The sequence below is a fragment of the Phocoena phocoena genome, chromosome 12 (genome assembly GCF_963924675.1).
Source record: "Phocoena phocoena chromosome 12, mPhoPho1.1, whole genome shotgun sequence".
Classification (NCBI taxonomy): Eukaryota; Metazoa; Chordata; class Mammalia; order Artiodactyla; family Phocoenidae; genus Phocoena; species Phocoena phocoena.
Genome location: NC_089230.1, coordinates 79,386,906 through 79,406,938, shown reverse-complemented (window position 1 = coordinate 79,406,938; position 20,033 = coordinate 79,386,906). Strand labels below are relative to the sequence as shown.

Below are 20,033 nucleotides of genomic sequence, written 5' to 3'. Positions count from 1 at the left end.
GACTAAATTAGTCAAAACAAAACTGATGGATTTGAATACTGGCTCTGAAATTTAATTAATGTATAATTTTGAGTCTCAGATCACTCAACAGTAAAAATGTGACTATCTGTAGGGTTACTGAGGCAGTTAAATGAGACAAGCCATGGAAACAATTATCATTGTTTGGAAACAATTATCACATCAATTATCAGTACCTGACACATGGCAGAAGCTCAATAAGTGCTAGTCTAATAAAGGTGTTCAATCAGACACTTCCTCATTGACAAAAGAAAATCTAAATCTCAGATTTCAGTACAGGCAGCAGAATTGGAAAGGTATTATCAAATTCTATTGTAGTAGCCCAATGACCAAAAACTAGAGTGTAAACGAATACAGTTGGCTCTATTCAAAAACCCTTTAGACTTCAATTTCTTCTTGAGGCATAGTTCCATCCCCATCCCAAAGTGCTGAAGAAAGAGGGCCAGGCTCATGAAGCCGCAGTGTGGGCATTACAGAGAAATCATCAGAAAGTCATAAATATCTAAGTGTGGACTGCTAGGTTATACTAGCACAAAAATCATAAGACAAGAAGACATCTTAGGCCATTTAGTTTATCTACTAGCCTTCGGGCAGAAATATACCTAAACCATGCACAAAAGAAAAATCAATCTTATTTGAAAATTTTTTCGGAGAAAAGATTCTCTAGCTTTTATCAGCAGGTAGACCAACATATACCCTCCCTGTGAGCCAGTACTTCTTTGTAACTAAAATTCCTCACGCTGCTGTTTCAGCCTCTTCTGTATCGAATAAAAATGGAGAAGAATGACTGATATCTCTTGTAATATTCACTGTATATATCAAGAGTAATTGTCTGGTGCTGGCCTGCTAACCAGGTTCACTGGAATCCTTTAAATGTCAAATGTAGAGAAATGTATCAGAAAGTATTCAAATCTATCTAGTAAGGTGGACACATCTAAACAAATATTGCTTAAAATATCTGGTAAACTTTGTACACCCATGTTCTTAGCAGCATTGTCCACAATAACTAAGGGGTGGAAGCAACCCAAGTGTCCACCGATGTTGGTATATACATACAACGGAATATCATTCAGCCATAGAAGAAAGAACATTCTGACGCGTGCTACAAACACGGATGAACCCTGAGGACCCTAGGCTAAGGGAAATAAACCAGTCACCAAAGGACAAATACTGTATGATTCCACTCACATGGAAACCTAGAGTCATCAAATCCATAGAAACAGAAAGCAGAAAGTTGCCATGGTCGGGGGGACAGAGGGTAGCAGGAATGGAGAGTTATTGTTTAACAGGTAGAGAGTTTCAGTTTTGCAAGATGAAAAAGTTCTGGAGATGAATGTGGTGATGTTAGCACAACCATTGAATGTACTAATTGTCACTGAAATGTACACTTGAAATGGTTAAAACGGTCACGTTTATGTTTTATGTATATACATGTATATTTTACCACAATTTTAAAAAAGAAAAAAATTTGGTAATATATATTCGCCATCAGAAGTTTGGTAGTTTCAGAAGTATCTGAACACGACACTGTTGGTACATGGGACAGAAAATGCTAGATAAGCAGTATTTCCAGAGTTAGTTCCATAATTATTAACAGTTCTCTATGTCTCAACCTCAAATTCATCACAATAAATCTAGGGTCTTTTACTTAAGAGTTTTTCTCTTTTCAAAAAGATTTATGAGGGCTTCCCTGGCAGTGCAGTGGTTGAGAATCTGCCTGCCAATGCAGGGGACACGGGTTCGAGCCCAGGTCTGGGAAGATCCCACATGCCACGGAGCAACTAGGCCCGTGAGCCACAACTACTGAGACTGCGCGTCTGGAGCCTATGCTCTCCACAACGAGAGGCCGCGACAGTGAGAGGCCCGTGCACCACGATGAAGAGTGGCCCCTGCTCGCCGCAGCTAGAGAAAGCCCTGGCACAGAAACGAAGACCCAACACGGCCAAAAATAAATAAATAATAAATAAATAAATAAAGATTTATGAGTAGCTGTGTTTTAAAGGTACTGAATCTTACGAGGGCATTCACAGTGTTGGACTATAGAGCAGATGGTTATTTCAAATGGTAACTTTGTTCTACAATAAACCGTTAGTTTGGGGAAAACAGTGGAGAACCCTCTCACACCTTCTGCGGTGGTCTCCTCTCCAGCTAAGGGTGTACTGAAGCCATCCTCGTATTCCGCGGTCACGTTGACCAGGTACAGGGTCTCTGGCTTCAAGTTGCTGAGAACGACACTGGTACTCGAGGCTGGCTCCACCACTGTCACCTCACCATCCCCAGTAGCCTCCTTGTAGGTGATGTGGTATGAAAAAACATTTTCTCCAGAAGGAGACCAACTGGTTTTCAAACTGTAGGAAGTCACCTCAGAAAAACCAAGATCCTTTGGAGGCACATAAGCTGTTAAGGGAAGAAAAAAAGGACATAGTTAAAATTTTTAAATCTATAAACCAAAAATGGACCTAACGACTACACACTTTTTCAAATGGCTTACATTCGTTTGGGAGAGTGGTCATTGAGACCAATGCACTGAGTAAACGTTGTACACAAGACCACTGAGAGAAAGCCTCTCACTCACAGCCCCACAAAGAGGTCCTAATCATTTGTCTTGACCATTCATAACACTAAGTTATGTGTTTAAATAACCAGTTAAAACTGAATTAGAGTTTTGAGCTCCCTAAGACAAAGCACTAATGGAATGGTCCTGCCCACAATTGGAATATTTAAAACAGTAACAGACCTAAAATGAACCATCAAAATGTTCCCATTCATCCCGGGCAATCAGATATTAACCTTTGGTGGTAGACAGATATTTCAAAGTAATAATTTAAAATTTTTTCCTAACAAAAGAATACTTATTAAACTAAATCATAGGAAGACACAATGTTTAAGGCACACTCACTGTCCTTAGGGGACATACAATCAAATTGGAGAGACAAGAGAGTGTAAAGTTATTAACAAAAGAAAGTAGTATATTTGAATGTCAAATGACTATAAGTGATAAGTGTTATAGCCCTAGAACAATTAAGAAGCTTGATGAAAGAGATGGGACTTTTAATCGAATGTTGAAAAACAGAATTTGGACAAATGAAGAAAAAAGGATAGGGAATTCCAGATGTGAGGAAGGATGCCCAAAAAATGGTCCAGGAAAGAGAATGCATGAGGAGGATTCAAAGATCCAGGACTATGTTCCAGTCACCTTTGATTCAAAGCAACTAGCTCAGCACCTAACACATGGTAGACACTCAATTCGTGGTTATTCAACTGGATGCGACAAATGGGTTTGATAAAGCTGGTTCCCCGCCCTGACTGAGGATCTAAGATCAAAAACAGCTCATGACTCTTAGGATAAACAGCTTTGTCACCAATAAATACCTGACCCACACCCAGGAGAAAGTCATATCTCAGAGCTAAATGAGTTAAGTTCAGTAGTTTTCAATAACATAGGAAGGTTACCTTTTCCTATAGATAAAAATAATTGACAAAGCATATTATCCACAATTTTAGAAGCACAAATGCTGTGTTCACGAAGAGATAACTTTTACTTTACAAAGCCTACTGACCTTTTTTCTTTATAGCTGCCAATTCTTGCTCAATTCTAAGACAGATAGACTGTGTGAGTTCAAAAGATATCCTCTGAAAAGCATCAAAATCTTCCACTGTGAACACATGGGTCTCAGCAGGAGGAGAGGCAATGGCTTCTAATTCTGAGCGAACAGCATCCTTCACACCAACTGCAAAGATTTCAACATCTGAATTCCTTAGTTTTATAGCTGGGTCTCTGAAAGCGTCGGAAGATTTTCCATCCGTGATAAGAATCATGACCTTTGGGACGTCGCTTCTTGAACCCTTGCTCGGCACAAATATTTTCTCTCTAACGTAAGTCATTGCTTTCCCAGTGTTGGTAGATCCTCCTCTGTAGGGGAAGGTGTTTATTGCTTCGATTATATCTTCAACTTTGGTGAATTTTTTCAATGTGAACTCAGTATGCGGATCCCGGCTGTACTGGACAAGACTTATCTGTACCCTATTTGGTGAAATCTCAAAACTTTTGACGAGAACTTCCAAAAAGGCTCTAACTTTAACGAAGTTTGCAATCCCAATGCTATAGGAACCATCAACCAAAAACACAATATCGGCTTTTATATCCACACCACGTGAGCATTCTGTGAAAAGAAAGAAAGCCCATTAAAGTTCAACAAATACAAATTAATCAATAAAATATAGATACAGCTGTCCCTCTGTATCCTTGGGGGATTGGTTCCAGGACCTCCTTCCCCACACCAAACTCCAGGCATGCTCATGTCCATTCTATAAAATGGCACAGGGAAGTAAGCCCTCCAGATCCACGGATTCCGCATCTGCAGATTCAACCAACGTCAGACCACACAGCAGTTGCATCTGTGGATACGGAACCTCAGATATGGAAGGCCTATGGTATCCGGTTTTCTTAGTAAGCAGCCTTCTTTAAAAGAAAACTATTGCAAACATTTTGTTTAAAAGTAAACCTGAACCAGCATACTAGCAAATGGACCTTCAGGTATTCCAAACTCAGTGATACACCCATTAACTCACCCACTTGAATTTTCATTGGCTGAGTCTTCTCCATTATTGAAACCGGTTCACTGGATGTCAGTCCCTTCATGGCAGAGACGCTGATCTGGTATTCTGTGTCTGCTGAGAGGTCACGAACATTGAGTGTGGTCGTCTGAGGACCCACACTCAGAGCATGCTGTCGGCTTCCTGCGGTCATGGGTGTAAGGAGAACTTTATAGCCAGTCACTGGGCTAGGAGATGGATTCCAACTTAGCTTAACGTATTTTGATGAGACTTCCGTGGCAATCAAATTTGAAGGAGGTTCAACAACTACAAAATAATGAGCAGAAGCGTGATTAAAAACAGTGAGATGCAACCCTGTTAATGAGGTCTTCATGTTTGCACCTCAGTTTTCCTTATTCGAATTAATCATGAATGCATCAGGAAAAGTTCCCCAATCCCAGTCCCCCACTTCCACCTGTACCCATCAAACCGAAAGAGACTCAGTGCCTGAATTTTAATCAGGGAGATGAGAAGTTTAGGGAAAAAGAAGTCCTTGGAGAAATTAATAATAGGACATCTGATGCCTAATTCATCCTCTGGGACCAAGACTTTCCATTCTGGTTTTGGTATTACACTCGTTGCCTTTATTCAGGTACCAAAGGAAGCACTTGATGCATATTTGTTAAATCAATGACTTACTCAATGCTTTAGAAAGTTTTTCTCTCTTAATAGTAATATAGGCATAATAATGTAATATTTAAGATACTTTGTAATATGCCAAGAAAGATAAAGGATTCAGCAGTTCTTAAATGACAGGTTCTTATCATCTTAAGCAATTGTATTTTCACTTATTCAAGATAAGAAAAAAAGTTCAGCTATGTTCATAATGCCACCAAACAGGGGTGAAACAATGGTTTACAACATGCATATTGACAAGCAAATACTGATCATCTAAAAATGTTCTCTCCTTACTCAGTGTAGAACATAGTCGTGTACTGGGCTGGCCAAAAAGTTCGTTCGGGATCTTCCGTTAAGATGTCTCGAACGAACTTTTCAGCCAATCCAACGCTTAGCAGATAACAAAGTATTTTAAGCTATTTCAGACCAAATCTTGCAAGTTTTAGATTTGCCAGTGGAATCAGTTTCCCAGAAGATATAGTTCTAAGTTTTTATAAGCCAGGCCACAACAGTGGATGATAAAATATGTACAAGGTTACTCACTGTCTTCTCAAAAAGGCAATCAGATGTAGTCCATAAAAATGACGCCTAAAGAAGTGAGAAGCAGTGGGAGGAAAGCAATGGATGTGCCAACTGGAAGTTTAGGCCCAGCTCTGGATTGATGCGGAGACAGTGCTGGGGAGCGGAAGTCTCAGGCGATCGCCAGCAACAGAGAGAAGAGGCCCCAAAACAGACTGCAATGCAGCCCACACCCCTTCCAGGGAGAGTTCAAACGGGGGCAGAACCAAACTTTGGCCTAACCTCGCACACACACCCTAGTGAAGGTGAGACACGTGAATGTTTTAAAAGACTGAGTAAAGAGAGGTTGAGCAGGGGAAAGATGGGCGGGGGTGGATTTTGTAATAAAGCAGAGCAAACAATCAGACATTAGGCGGTAAAACAAAGAAAGAGATTCAGAGCCCATGAAATAATAATAACATTGCCAAAATACTTGGGGTTTGTAGATTAAAGAGTTTATACGATTGAAGATGTAGCTCTTTAGAACTTATCTTTAATCAGTTGTGAATTCTTAGGCTAAGAGGCGAACAATTATGGAAACTGTGACTTTTTAATACTCCAAAGGACGCTTATGAAATGTCTTTTCTCTCTCCCATGTACTTAAAATCAATGACTGATAAAATGGAAGCATGTTCCAAATGTGGGAGGATCAAACTGACAGATCTTTGAAATATTCTTAAGAGCCCTGAAAACACTCTGCAGAGTATGCTGATGGAAACTCTTTTCCTCCGCCATTTAATAGAACCAGAATGCTCAACTAAATGTCCCCCTGCCTGTGAAGCCGTAACTGCTCTCAAGTAATGGAAGAGGGGGACACATGGGAACGCCCAACAATTCACTCACCTTCTTCTCCACTGACCAATTCCCCAAGCTGGTCGTCCACACCTGAGCACACCTGGGAGATGATCTCGTTCTGAATATCCACAATCGCGTCGAAGTTGGCCACGTTGAAAACGTGATTTAGGGAAGGTGTGGAGGCGATTTGTTTGAGTTCTTTTGCATCTGCGGCTTTAATGCCTTAAAAAAAAAAAAAGGACAAGGATATGGGAAGGGAAGTGTGGGAAGTAAAGACATTTTTCAAGTCCTATTCTGTCATAAACTGGAATTGTTTTGCGTCAAAGCATTTTCCCATTTCACGTAACATGGCCAAAGAGGCAAAAGACTGGTTGGTAAAGCAGAGTGGGCTCTCATGCCAACCATGCCATCATTTGTCCCTGCCATCTGTAAAGATAATACTTTTTACTTCCAGAGTCCTGAATGAGCTGGAACCCTCTGAATTCTTCAAGAGTTACATAAGAGAGGAAACATAAAAAAACACTTAATGATAAGAGGAGGAGGATCTTTATTAGAATCATTGGCCCAGCATTCTTTGAAAAGCAGAGTGTTGACCAAGAATGTGAATACCGCCTTACTTAATGCATATGCTAAAGGAGTTACGTGAGAGAAACAGATAAGCAGAACTTTTACTCAAAAATGATTTGGATTAACACTATACTATCAAATGCAGTAAAAACTGCTTTTCTTCCTTGAGAAAGAATCGTTCCTTGAGGAATCAACCCTTCATCTTCCTGGCCATTAAGTATTAAAGTAGTTCTAAAACGAAAATACTTAACCAAACTTGACCTACCCAAAGAGAACACTTCAACCCCAATACTTCGAAGCTCTCTTGCTGGAATTTCCACTTCGTCCTGGGATTTGCCATCTGTAATAATAATTGCCACTTTGGGAAAGCCAACTCTTGATCCAGCAGATTCCGTGAAAGTATTTTTAATTAAGTAATCAATGGCTTCCCCTGAAATGAAAAAGAAATATGTTCAGTTCCACGTGACACAAGTTTACCAAAATCAAAAGCTATGCGATTAATTTCAATATTATTTAACATATGATAATTTGGGCAATGCATCCTTTCTTTCCCAAACAGATACTTCATTTACCTTAAACAATACCACAATTTGTAAAAACGTACCTGTCATCGTGTTGCCACCTTTGTATGGGATTTTTTTAATTGCAGCAAGCAGCTCATCCCGTTGGTAGTACTGATTTAAGTTAAATTCCGTCCTGGTGTCAGAGCTGTACTGAACAACTCCAACCCTTGTCTTCTCTTCCCCAACGTCAAAAGCAGATACAAGAGCAGCAATGAAGTCTAAAATGTACTTGAAATTATTTCTTCCCACACTCCATGAGCCATCCACAAGGAACACTAAATCAGTCCAGGCACTGACAGAGCATTCTGAAATACATGTGATATATTTTTTAAATGACACACTAATAAATCTATCTAGCATTAAGGAATACAAACTAACGTGGCACAAAGGTTGGCTCCTAAAGTCATTTTGTTCATTAGAACTTTTCACATTGTTCTTTACCCACAACTGACATGCACAAAAGAATGTAAAACTTTATTGGCACACATAGAAGCGTTTTCAGTATGCATTTCTGCAACTATATGTCTTTAAACTGTTGTATAAGACACTGTGCAAGACTAGATACATATATGACCCATTCTCCAAGAGCCTGTGACCCAAGTACCGTTGCTATTGATTTGTCTATTTTTATAACCATATCCTCACTCTTTTCTCCAAGTAAAAACTATATAAAATATCTAGGAGACATACGAAAGAAATGTAAGCAAAGTGTTTTCATTCTTGGTATTCTGAGATCAATAAATACAAAACAATTGCTGTACCATTTAAGCAAATGCGGTAGGGTTGAAGAAAAGCGCGCATCTTTTTTAACAATTCTCCTGCATTTTACAATATAATTGTCTAACGTTTGCAGCTCGTTAGTCTAGAGGGTTAATGGAGTCTTAACAGAAGTACCAACAAGCATAAATGTGATGCAAAATCGCCATGATATCTTGTCCTAATTATCAATGTATTTTAAATGGACAACTAAAACCTTCTTGTACTAAACAAAACGGGGAGGAAACATTTTCATTCAAAAGTAGAAATATATGCAGTACCCTTAAATCACTAAAAATGCAAGAATTGGCCTTTATAACCAAACATATTTTTCCCTCTCTCTGTGGTCAGGTGGGGAGGGGGGAACAGGTTGGTTTTTATGAAAATCTGTCTTCATAAGGCAAAGCTGAGTGAATTTTCTGAAGATATTTTTGTCCCTGCAGTCAGTTGGTAGATAATAAGAGAAGTATTTGGCTAGGAAGAGGAGGAAAGGTCCTGGGAAATTTGCAAGCCAATACAAGTTGCATGCCTAAATAATTTTTGCCTACTATTTAATGGGCCAATTTAAGCCTACTGAAAGTCAGTATTTAGAATGATGCTTTGATTTAGAATAAATATTGATGATTCAGGGAAAATATTTGCATTGTAACTGCATACTATAAACTTCGCTTCAGATGAGCAGACATGAAAAAGAATTATAAACAGTGACCTGGCAGGAAAAATTCAGGATAAAGGGAACTTCATGTTCACAATCTTTTTATTGTTATCCTGAGTCATAAATCCAATTTACAAGGTGGCAAAATTAGAAGTCCAAGAAACCCTTCAGGGCTCCAACCCAGCAAGTCACACAGAGGAGTGTAAGACCAAAAGGGGCTAGAAGCCACAAAACCAGACACTAAAATTGCTTTCATTTGATTACAAATGCATCAACTTATCAGAGACGTCTTACAGAGACTCCGGAAACGGTTACAACTGCACCAACTAAGCCCATGTAAACACCCTAGAAACAAGCATAACATATACAGAGACATAGAAATACATTTTCATGGCAATGGAATTGCTGAAAACACTGTGAGGGCATCTCCCTTGTGGTCCAGCCTTATAGCTCTCAGGCATCCCTGAGCTACCACCTATTTCTATAGTTTGTCTTTGAGAAAGGAGTTAAGTCCAGTGATGAGCTTTGTTTTTCACCTACTGCCAAAATCCTGCAGGGGAACTTGGACACACACACATTTAAAACACTCCCAGTAAAAAGAATATTTAGTACATAGAATGAAAGGTTAGAAAGTCAGAACGTAGGTGTTATAACCACTTAGTCATACATTACTATTACGTTGCCCGTAGTTCTTGTAGATAAAGCTTACAGAAATTAATATAGGAGTGAGATCAAACTATGGACCTAGTTGGAACATCTCCTTCAGATTACATTTATAACTTTTGCAAAGCCAAGCAGAAATATTAAGGGAAATGCTTACTTTGTATCTCTGTTTTTCCAGGTTTCTTCTCCCCTGGCTTTATCGGGCCACCTGTTTGAACTGAATCAAAACTTGATTATTACAAAAAGAAACGGACCCATACAATTACTTCCTAAGAAGAAAATAAGTACGTTGTCTTTCAAATGTATGGTCCGTTCCCGGCTGGTCAGAGGATACAGCCAAATAAGCATTCCCTTGCAAATACATTATTTTTTAGGGAGATTTTAGATATATTTCAAAATGGATATTAACATTGTTGTCTGGCAAAGCCTAATGTTTTTAACAGTTTTCATTCATAATATTCCCGCTGTTTCCAGAGACCAGGATTATAAATCAGGAATGAATTATTCACAGCTACTAACATCTAGGATCACCGAAAGAATAGTTAATATGGATATAAATCAACTCTGCATAACAACAACTTAAATTTGAAAGTTGGAGAAAGCTTCTGCAAAATATAAGGTATAAAAGTACTTTATATGTGTGCTTACTTGTTAATTGGCCTATAACTGGTACACTTTCTTCTACTTCATCATATGAAGTGATTGTCACCACATACTCTATTTCAGGTATAAGCTCTGTTAATAAAGTTTCAGTGGTACTAGCTGCAAGGGTAAATTCTTTAGTGGGTCCGTCTGAAAATATAGAAAGAAAAACATCAATGCAACAAAACTGTTTTCACATATAACATAACGCATACTCAAAATCTGCAAATTCAAAATACACATTTTTTTAGAATACCCAAACATTATTTTTTACTGCCTTCCAAAACAAACATTTTGAATTCTAGAAATTCAGTAAATGGACTGGCATTGCCTTTACGTGTTACAGTCATATCCCATATTTGTTTGTGGACTCAAGTATTCCTCTAGATTAAAGAGACACCAGAATATCAAACAAAAATCTCTCATTATTTTTGAATATTAATGGTAGACAACAAGTCTACCATTTTATAAGTTAGAGATAAAGCAGAAAATAATTTAATTTTAAATGATGCATTGGAGGAGAGCACTGAAAGAAAAAGAAGGGCTGAAAATCAACTCAAAGACAACAAACCCCATAGGTTAAAAGGAACATCTACTGGAAAACAGCATCCTCTTCTACAGAAGTGCATCCTCCGTACTCCAGCGGGGGATGGGAGCATACACTAATGGGTAACCATGGTCCTCTGAATTGACTTAACTAGGCATCAAACATTTCAAGGCACAGTGTACTAAGCGTTTCCTTATATACTGACAATTATGTACTTCCTTCTAGATTATGACAAGGTTCAATTCAATCAGGAAACACAGTAGTTCTTAGGGACTAAGTGACTTTTAAAATTCTTAAACATATTAAATTTTCATCAAAACATAAATAATCGAAAAAGGTAACGAATGTAAAAGAACCCTGAGAAATGCTCCAGGTTTACATGTGGCGCATTGCAGAACCCACCAGGGCCCCCATGGGAAAACAAGACACCAGGGCTCTGCTAGGTTTTTAAGGTATAGGAGTCAGTCATCGCCAACATCTGGAAACCACATGAACTCTTTTCAACTGTTTTTCTGCTTTGGAATAAATGAAATAGTTAACGGCAAATATATTTGGGAAGAAAATATTCAAGGAATAAAAAGTAAATTCTTGATCGCTTTTTAAGTTCTCGGATCATGTGGGAGAAAAATACAGCTTCCCAATTTCCTGATAAACCAGCATTCAAAATCAGTGGTATTTTTTAAAGGCCACAAGTATGTAAACACATCTCTGGTGCTAAGTCATGTTGACATCATCTATCGCTTCTGTCAGCCAAAACAGACCTCTTCCTACCACTTGGCCAGTGCTAGTAAAACTGGTTATTTTCCCATTCCACGTTAGAAATAAAAGTTAATCAACAGAGATGGATTCTCCACACCTGGGCGACATCACGAATACTAAAGAAAACTTTTGAGAACAAGCAAAACAAGTTTTCTTCTTTCAAAGACGCTTAGCCTTAGGATCTACAGAATCTATCTAGTAAATCGTTGTCTTGATCATGGCAGCTCACCACCATCCCAGAATCTGTGTCCTGAGTACTGAAGTGTGCAGGACGCTGGGCAAGGCGTAACAACTCACTTCATCACTTGTCACTTGAAGTGGTGGACAGATTAAGTGATTCAAGAAAAATGTCAAGAAATGATCATTCTATTTGATAAAAGCAAAGATTACCAGCAATATTCTGATGGGGGGGGTCTATTTTTAGTAACAACAGCTTAGCACAGCAAACCAAGTCAATAAAGCTAACACTATAAAAATATAATAACGGGTCCTGGGCTGGAAATCTGGAGATCTGAGTCCACCAAATATCTTGGCGACATTAGGTGAACCCCTCAGGTTTTCTAAATCCTGGCTTCCTCATAATGAAATGGAAGGAGGGGAAAAGATCAGATTATATCCCCTTTGATGTCTCTGTCCTAAAATCCCATCATCACAAAACTTACCCGTTGTGGAGTCCACTGTTATTTTGAAACCCACAATCGGATCAGGTGGTCTTGCCCATGACATATGAACAGTATTTTCATCTATAATTTTAAAATTCAAGTCTGAAGGTGGGTCAACTGCAAGAGAGAGAGTTGATATCAGTTACATTTTCCAATGTCACAAAACGGTCAATTTAATTAATAAAGAATTGTATTGAGCAAAGCTTACTAAAATTGTCTTTGCATAAATTTGTTTCCAACAAATATAAAAGATATCTTGTTGGATGAGAATAAAATTAAAAGCTGACAAGATGTGACAAAACATCAGAGAGTATACATATTACGGAAGACAGCACAAAACACTTTGGATTCTTGAGTTGCTCGGTCATCCAAGAATGGCCAGCAAAATCAAGCGTAATAGAAACATATTTGGATACAAGTACATACAGGTACAATGAAATCACATATAATAACCACGTGTGCAAACAATTCACATAACAATTAAGGAACTTTCGATACATGCTGAGTGCACTTTGAATAAGCATGCCAAATCACGACCTGCTTACGACCACAGAGGTTAAGTGAGAACACTGACATAATACATTTTTTCCATGATGTGGAAAAGGATCGATGATATTTTGGTTCATTCTCTGCATCATTGCCTTGTTATTAATTTTTGTTTGATAATTCTCAATCTGTGGCAGAGATGAAAAATGTATTTTAATAAAAAGGAGGAATCATGGGAAATTTAGCACTGTTATGTCTCACGAGGAAATATACATTTAAATGTATATTTGTATTCATATAGACCAATGTTCAAAAATAGTAATAAGGGGTGTCAATCAGTTATAAGTATATAAAGAGTGATATACAGATGTTTATAAAACTAACAAACATTCTGCCTGTTTACACCAATTTGCGGTACGTTTGCAAGGTGTAAACCAACACTGTTATTTTCCTTTGCAGCAGGTATACTCCATACTAGAAGTGGCATTTTAAATTAAAATGCCAGTATGGTCCTTTACAAAACAATGGTTAATTATGAAAAGACAACATCAATGTATATTTATGGACATTTATTTACAGAACTTAAAGAAAATAGTGAGGAAGGATCAGCCATCTGAAGACACGACTGCGCATAAATCTTGGAGAAGTCAATGACAGGAATAATCGAAAAGTACAGAAAGCAATAGTTTACATACAAAACTGTACAGCATCATGCATGTGTCAATGAAATGTTGACTTGCTTTTAGTTTCCCACAATGAACGAAAGCCTCCATGTACAATAGTCGTTACACAAAGACATTCCAGAAATATTTTATAATGATATTCTCTCTGCAGTGTTCATGCCTCATCATGCAGCATTGTACTGACTCACTGTCAGTGCATGGTCGATGCATTAAAAAGTATTACTCTTGAAGCAGGTCCACACAATAAGATGACTTTCCGCCATACTCTTCTTAAAGTGTTTCGGATTGAAAGTGTTCCTGGTGAGTCAGAATTTTTGTCTCTCTTTTGAGAGATTACAGTCTCCTTTTAGGTTTTCCTAAAGGTCAATTGAACTATAGCAGTAGCTTTGAGACACGAGTCATAGAATTGAACTGGGGTTAGGTATTTATGTAATATTAATAGCACATTTTAATGGAAATTATACAAATTAAGCAAACATTTGCTTTAATGAACTGCTGCTTCCAACTGTAGGAGATGGCTTTTTATTCTTATTGGATACGCTAGTAATGGAATGAATGTTATTTTCTTACTATCCATACACAGGCAGTGAGATTAGACTATTAATCTACATGCATAGTTTAATTACTCAACATTCTGCCGTCTGTAACCGTTTTGCGAGGTTTACTGGCAGTCATCACTTAGTATAACAAGCATGCAACAGATGTTAATAGGACAATAGGTATTAAGAATATCATTATAAAATATTGTTCCAGTAGCAATGGCTCAGGACAAATTTAATGCAAAGGCAGACGCAACTGGCCTGAGCATGCTTTTAAAAAAAATCAGTACATGGAAAAACAGTACCACCAACCTTGCAAGGAAATTGACCTGAAGCAGCAGACATTAGGTTAAAGCTGCTGAGGGGCAGCAGCCGCCCACCTTGTTGATTTCCAAATGACCAGGATTCCAGAAAAACTGAAAAATTGACTGTTGGGAAAAGTCTTTAACATTTCAGAGGATTTTAAGGTGTTTATAGAAACTCAGATGTGGTACTTGGGGATCAAAAGTAGGAAAGAATGGTCGACCAGCTTGTGTACAACAGAGAGCCCTTTCCACTTTTCTTCTTGCCACTTTTATCTCTTGTAAAACCTTTTAGGCTTGCCATTCTGTTTATATATTTTGCTTGTTTGTCTCATGAAAAGAGATAATAAAGCAGGTGTGAGTGTGGACCCCTGTCAACTTGAATCAATGCGAAATGTATCTTCATTAACTTTGAAAATCTTTTATTTTATATAAAAATAATTCACAACCGCCCTTGCATTGTTACAAGCAGCATCTATGCAGATGCCAGAATATTTCTAGGATGAACTATCTACATAGGGATTATGATTGTAAAGAGTCATAGCTGTGTAGAAGAAGAATCTGAACAAATAGAAGTAAAATTATAAATAAATAAGATAGCAATCATATATATTCATAAAACTGAATACTGACAGTGAAGAAACTAAAATTTTAAGTATTCATAACACTAGCAGTTTAAGTTCATATTTATGAATAATGCTTTTTGTTATCAAAAAGCTATGCTATGAAAGCTGCATTCTGCTGATATCTTCCTTAGATAAATTGGCAGGATTTAGGACTTTTTAGGAATAATTATAGCTAGCATTTGCTGAGTGTCTCTTCTGTGACAGGCAGAGAGCTAGTTACTTTCTATATTGTCTCCTTCTTTTCTCATGATCACCCAGAAGAGTGGCCTAATTATCCCTGATTAACGGGTGAGTCAGTGAAATTCGCAAGGGTTAACACAGCTAATAGGCAGGAAAACTTTGATCCCATAGTCTGACTCCAGAGCATACAGCTTCCTACCATACTTGCTTAAATGTAAAAAATAAGAAATATTTGAGTGAAAGATTAACTTTAGAAACCAATATTGATACGTATTTGCCTATTAAAATATACATAAGTATTTCTCTACTCTATAAAAAACCTTTATTTGATGCCTGGTCAACAACCAATATGTGCTATTCAGACATCTCCAATTCAGATACAGATAGAATTTGGTATATTAACTTTACAACTTGTTCAAGCAATTTTGAAACCAAAGTATCTACCTTGATATATAATTTTTTTACAAAACATTGCTTTTAATTATGGCACCCAAGAGGAAGACATAAAAGTTTACCCAGAGGTGGATGGATGGATGGATGGATGGATAGATGGACGGACAGGTGGGAGGAGATTAGTCTAGTAAGATTTGGCAAGTGTATAAAATGTATTAAAGGTAAAGGAAAACTGAGAACACACTACTAAAATATCATCTTGATGAACTAGTAAGACCTTTAGTCTAATCTTTGCGATGGCAACACTGAGAAGGGTACTACCTTAATGGCAGAAACCTTGAGAAGTGCACAAAGTGTGGTTTTACTATATTCAGTACGCATTAGTTTAAATTTTCCATCCAAAGCTAGTATAAATTTAATGATCTCTGCCATGATACAGATACTCATTTCGTCTGTGTTTATAAGATACCAAAAATAAGCAGTTGAAAAGTTAATATTTTTAGACAAGTGATAAATTATTCTGTACAGGTTACAAAATGCATCCTTTCATGAGACTGACTGGGTCAACCCGTTTTCAAGCAAGAAAGCAACACAGCGTGGACAAACTAGCACGAAACCGGGACTAGAAGACCTGGGTCTTGTCTATGCCTTGTCCCTAGGCAATCAGGTTAGTTGACTGAGTTATTCAGCTTCTCTGGTCCTCATTTTCTCATTTGGAAAATGAGAGGATTAGAATAGATGATCTATAAGTTCCCGTCGAGTTTGAAATTTCTGTTAGAACATAAGTTAGACACAGGATTATAGAAATATACATTAATTAGCCTCTTAACCTAGACGTAAGATAATTAAAGCTTAAGACTTCAACTCACTCATGAATTAAAAATATCCAGTCGTTCATTATATATTATGAACTACAAATCAGACTTACTAAAATTACAACTCTATTTTTTACAAAACATATGTCCATCTCAAATTCTAGATTAACTAGAAAGGTGTCTAATTCTCAGGGAACACTGGCCATTAATCTTTAAATGCAAAGCGTTAAATTTTCTAAATGGCAATTTACATACTATATGATACAGGAACCAAAAATAAGTTACACATTCTAGATCTTACAGAGCACTGGCCAGGTTATAAGGTTAATAAAGTCTATGCTGTAGCTAAAAATTACAAATATTAAAAGCAAAAAAAATCACTTTCACTCTTATTTCTATAGAACAAATACTGTATTATGAAAAATAAAGTTCCTTGTGTAAGTAGGTAGAAGAAAACAACATGACAAAGGTGGTACCCCTATAAAAAGGGAGCAATGCAAAAAGTGAACGCCAAAACCTTTTAATTAAAGGTATTGAGCTTTCAACATATAAAAAAAAGTAAGTAGAAACTGACTGGAAAATAGTATGAATACAAGAGTACAAGTATGAGTTGCAAAAGGGAAAGAAAAGTAGCAATGGCTACTTTTTTTTTTTTAATGTACCCTTTTTTTAAAAAACATCTTTATTGGAGTATAATTGCTTTACAATGGTGTGTTAGTTTCTGCTGTATGACAAAGTGAATCAGCTATACATGTACATATTTCCCCATATCTCCTCCCTCTTGCATCTCCCTCCCACCCTCCACAATGGCTACTTTTGAACTAAGATCAAAATAACATATCAAGAAGCAGGGCTGCCAGTTGAATTTGTGAAATGTGCCATCAGAAATACTTCAGAGAAATTCTGTTTGCAGCCCATTGTCCCCAGAAAGGCCTTGGCCACAAACTTTGTTAGCCCTTCCCAGGCTCCTGGGGCCACTTAGCAATTAACACCCGAGGTTTGCTGTCCAGTACTGGAGCCACAAACCACACGTGGCTATCAAGCGCTTGAAATGTGGCCAGTCCAGATGAAATGCGCTGCAAGCATAACATACATACCCAATTTCAGACTTAGCTACAAAGAATGCAAAGTATCTTACTAATAATTTTTATATTGATTACATGTTAAAATGGTAATATTATGGATATATTAGGTTGAGTGAAATATGTTATAAAGATTAATTTCTCCTTCTTCTTTTTCCTTTTTTAATGTCATAACCAGAAGATTTTAAGTTACATATGTGGCTTGCATCTGTGGCTTGCAATGTATTTCTATTTGACAGTGCCAAACTAGAATAAGGCCCTCTCCAAATAACAGATCTTACAAAAGGATCATTATTAAATGCTGGACTAAGTGGGTGAGAGACAAGAAGAGAAACAGCTTAAGAAAGCAAAAGAAAGAGCTGTATAATGTGGAAATAAATACAAATCTAAAAGATAAATTATGAGAAATACGGAAACAATCAGTAATGTAGACAGTAAAATGTTCTTTTCAACTGCACTTTGCTAACCAGCCATTATCCAATTCAGAACTGATTTTTTTCCATTTACATCATTTCCAACTCAATTCTTGTCCTAAGACTTCTCAACCCTTTCTGATTTTCAAATAACTATTTTCTTAATGAGCAATAAATATGCCACTTTAGTGAATTATCTAAAAATATCTTTAGTAGGGCTTCCAGAAGTTCCTCAAGTGAAATTCCTTCCTAACAACGACATAGAAAGGAACATTAAAGGCCATCTCATCTGAATATTACTTCACAGAGGCCACTCTGAAAAGCCTCTACATTCATATATTAATCAGATAAGAAGAGCCAGCAAGTTTCCCTCACTTTTCTGAACAAGCCGTACATTTTGAAGACTCTCTGCTTTGCCCAATCTTGGTCTTTTGTACCTGCAGTCTCAAACTCGAGAATCAAACACAATAGAAAGTTTTTGAAAATCTCAGTGTGGTCATAAAACAGCTCTCCTTCCCCACAGCCTCTAAGAAACACAAGCCCCCCGCCCTACCCCCCTTCCACACTGACCCACACAGAAGTATTGCTCTCCTCCCTTAATTTCATCGGGGGCATTTCTGCATTGGAAAAAGTATACATTTCTTAAGATGCCTTTTATGGTATTACCCCATTTACCTTGCAGAACAATAAATCTAGTTTATCAGGTCTCCAACGATAACTGAGAGGACACAGAAGCCCCTCTTGGGTCAATATACAGAAAGGGCTTGTTCCGCGAATGCTGAGAAAGGAAGGCATCAAGTGCACACCGCAGCAAGCCTAAAACAAGGTTAAAACTCTAGCAGAAGTCCTTCGTTTTCCAAGGCTGGAGCGTACTGAGCCGTTTTGCAGACCCTGAGGCCCTGAGACCCATCTCCGAACCTCTGACCGACTCCGCACTCAGGTCTGAAGCTGAGGGAAGGAGGGAGGGGTAGGTGGTGCCCGGCTTGCCAGGCGCCCGCTAGCTTCCTAGCTTGAGAACCTTGGCCCAGACCCAACCTGTTCGCGTGGGGCTGGGCCTGGGCTTGGGCCACGGGTCTCGTAGCCCAGCGAACCAAACAGAGACAGCGGCGACCTCGGGCCGCGAGAACACACCCCGCGTCCCGGATCTCCGCTGGCCCGCCAGTCCCCTGGGCGGTTGGGCTGCTACCTCATTTGCCTGCACCGCCCGCCTAGCCGACTGAACTCCCCACAAAACACACAGACGCGCAGAGCCGGCTCTGTTGGAGTCTTTTATTGTGTGCTGTCACCGAGGTCGCAGTCCCGAGCCAGGTGCTAACCAGCCACGCGCACAAGCGAGCGCGCCCGCGCTCCGGGGCTCCTGGGTACCCCCCCCCCAGGTGTTCGTCCCGCAGAGCTGGGTGCAGCCGTCGCCCCCTCCCGGACGGCTGGTCCTCTCGGAAGGCGGCCGTGTCGGTGGCAGTGTGGACAGCACACCGCAGAGACCAGAGCAAGGAGGGCACACAGCACTGTACGGGACGGCTTAAGCAGAATACGAAAGAGCGAGACCTGAGAGCTGGGAAATGGACAGACCTCAGAGAAGGGGGCGTTTCTCCGAAGGAGAGAAACTCCGGGAGAACACACGAAGCGCAGGGAGAAACACAGCAAGCAACAGAGACAAGAAAGATCTGCTTCTTTCCTTTCTAGAGTTCTGCATGGTCACGGGGGAGAAGGAGGGAAGAGCCTTTTACCTTCTGCCTCAATGGAAGACAGGAGCAGGGCCGCGCCCAGGGCGGCGAGCGCTGGGGGAAGCCTGGTCCGCATGCTCGGCCTCGGGGCTCAAAGCCGCATGAAGGGATCTGCGGGAGGAAGCAGTGACGGCGTCAGAACCGGGTCCGGGCAGGCCGGGAGCCAGGTTAGAACTGGAGCCTGGACCCGGGCCAGGGCCCGACCAGATCTGCCTCAATAACCTAAGGCCCAGACCAGCATATAATGGGCCTATTGTGAAGCAGTGTAAGTCAAGTTCATCTGTAGCAGTTTAACCACGGGCACTAAGAGGGAGTTCAAGTTTAAAGAGGGTCCTGTTTTCCTGGAGGCTGGCCCTGCTTACCATCCGGGGTGAAGGCCTTACCACGCCCC

The 20,033-nt window shown here is 39.1% G+C and overlaps 1 protein-coding gene across 1 annotated transcript in view; it reads right to left on the bottom strand.

Annotated features, from left to right (window-relative positions):
- Nucleotides 1-19,718, bottom strand: part of COL12A1 (collagen type XII alpha 1 chain) — a 110,149-nt gene extending 90,431 nt beyond the window's left edge. Inside the window, exons 1-10 of the mRNA XM_065889016.1 lie at nt 19,646-19,718; nt 12,400-12,516; nt 10,438-10,581; nt 9,947-10,006; nt 7,757-8,020; nt 7,418-7,582; nt 6,634-6,807; nt 4,591-4,881; nt 3,579-4,181; nt 2,143-2,415 (exon numbers count right to left, since the gene is read on the bottom strand). Coding sequence (XP_065745088.1) covers nt 2,143-2,415; nt 3,579-4,181; nt 4,591-4,881; nt 6,634-6,807; nt 7,418-7,582; nt 7,757-8,020; nt 9,947-10,006; nt 10,438-10,581; nt 12,400-12,516; nt 19,646-19,718 — 2,164 coding nt within the window. The remainder of the gene's footprint in view (nt 1-2,142; nt 2,416-3,578; nt 4,182-4,590; nt 4,882-6,633; nt 6,808-7,417; nt 7,583-7,756; nt 8,021-9,946; nt 10,007-10,437; nt 10,582-12,399; nt 12,517-19,645) is intronic.
- Between the last annotated feature and the right edge of the window lie 315 nt (nt 19,719-20,033).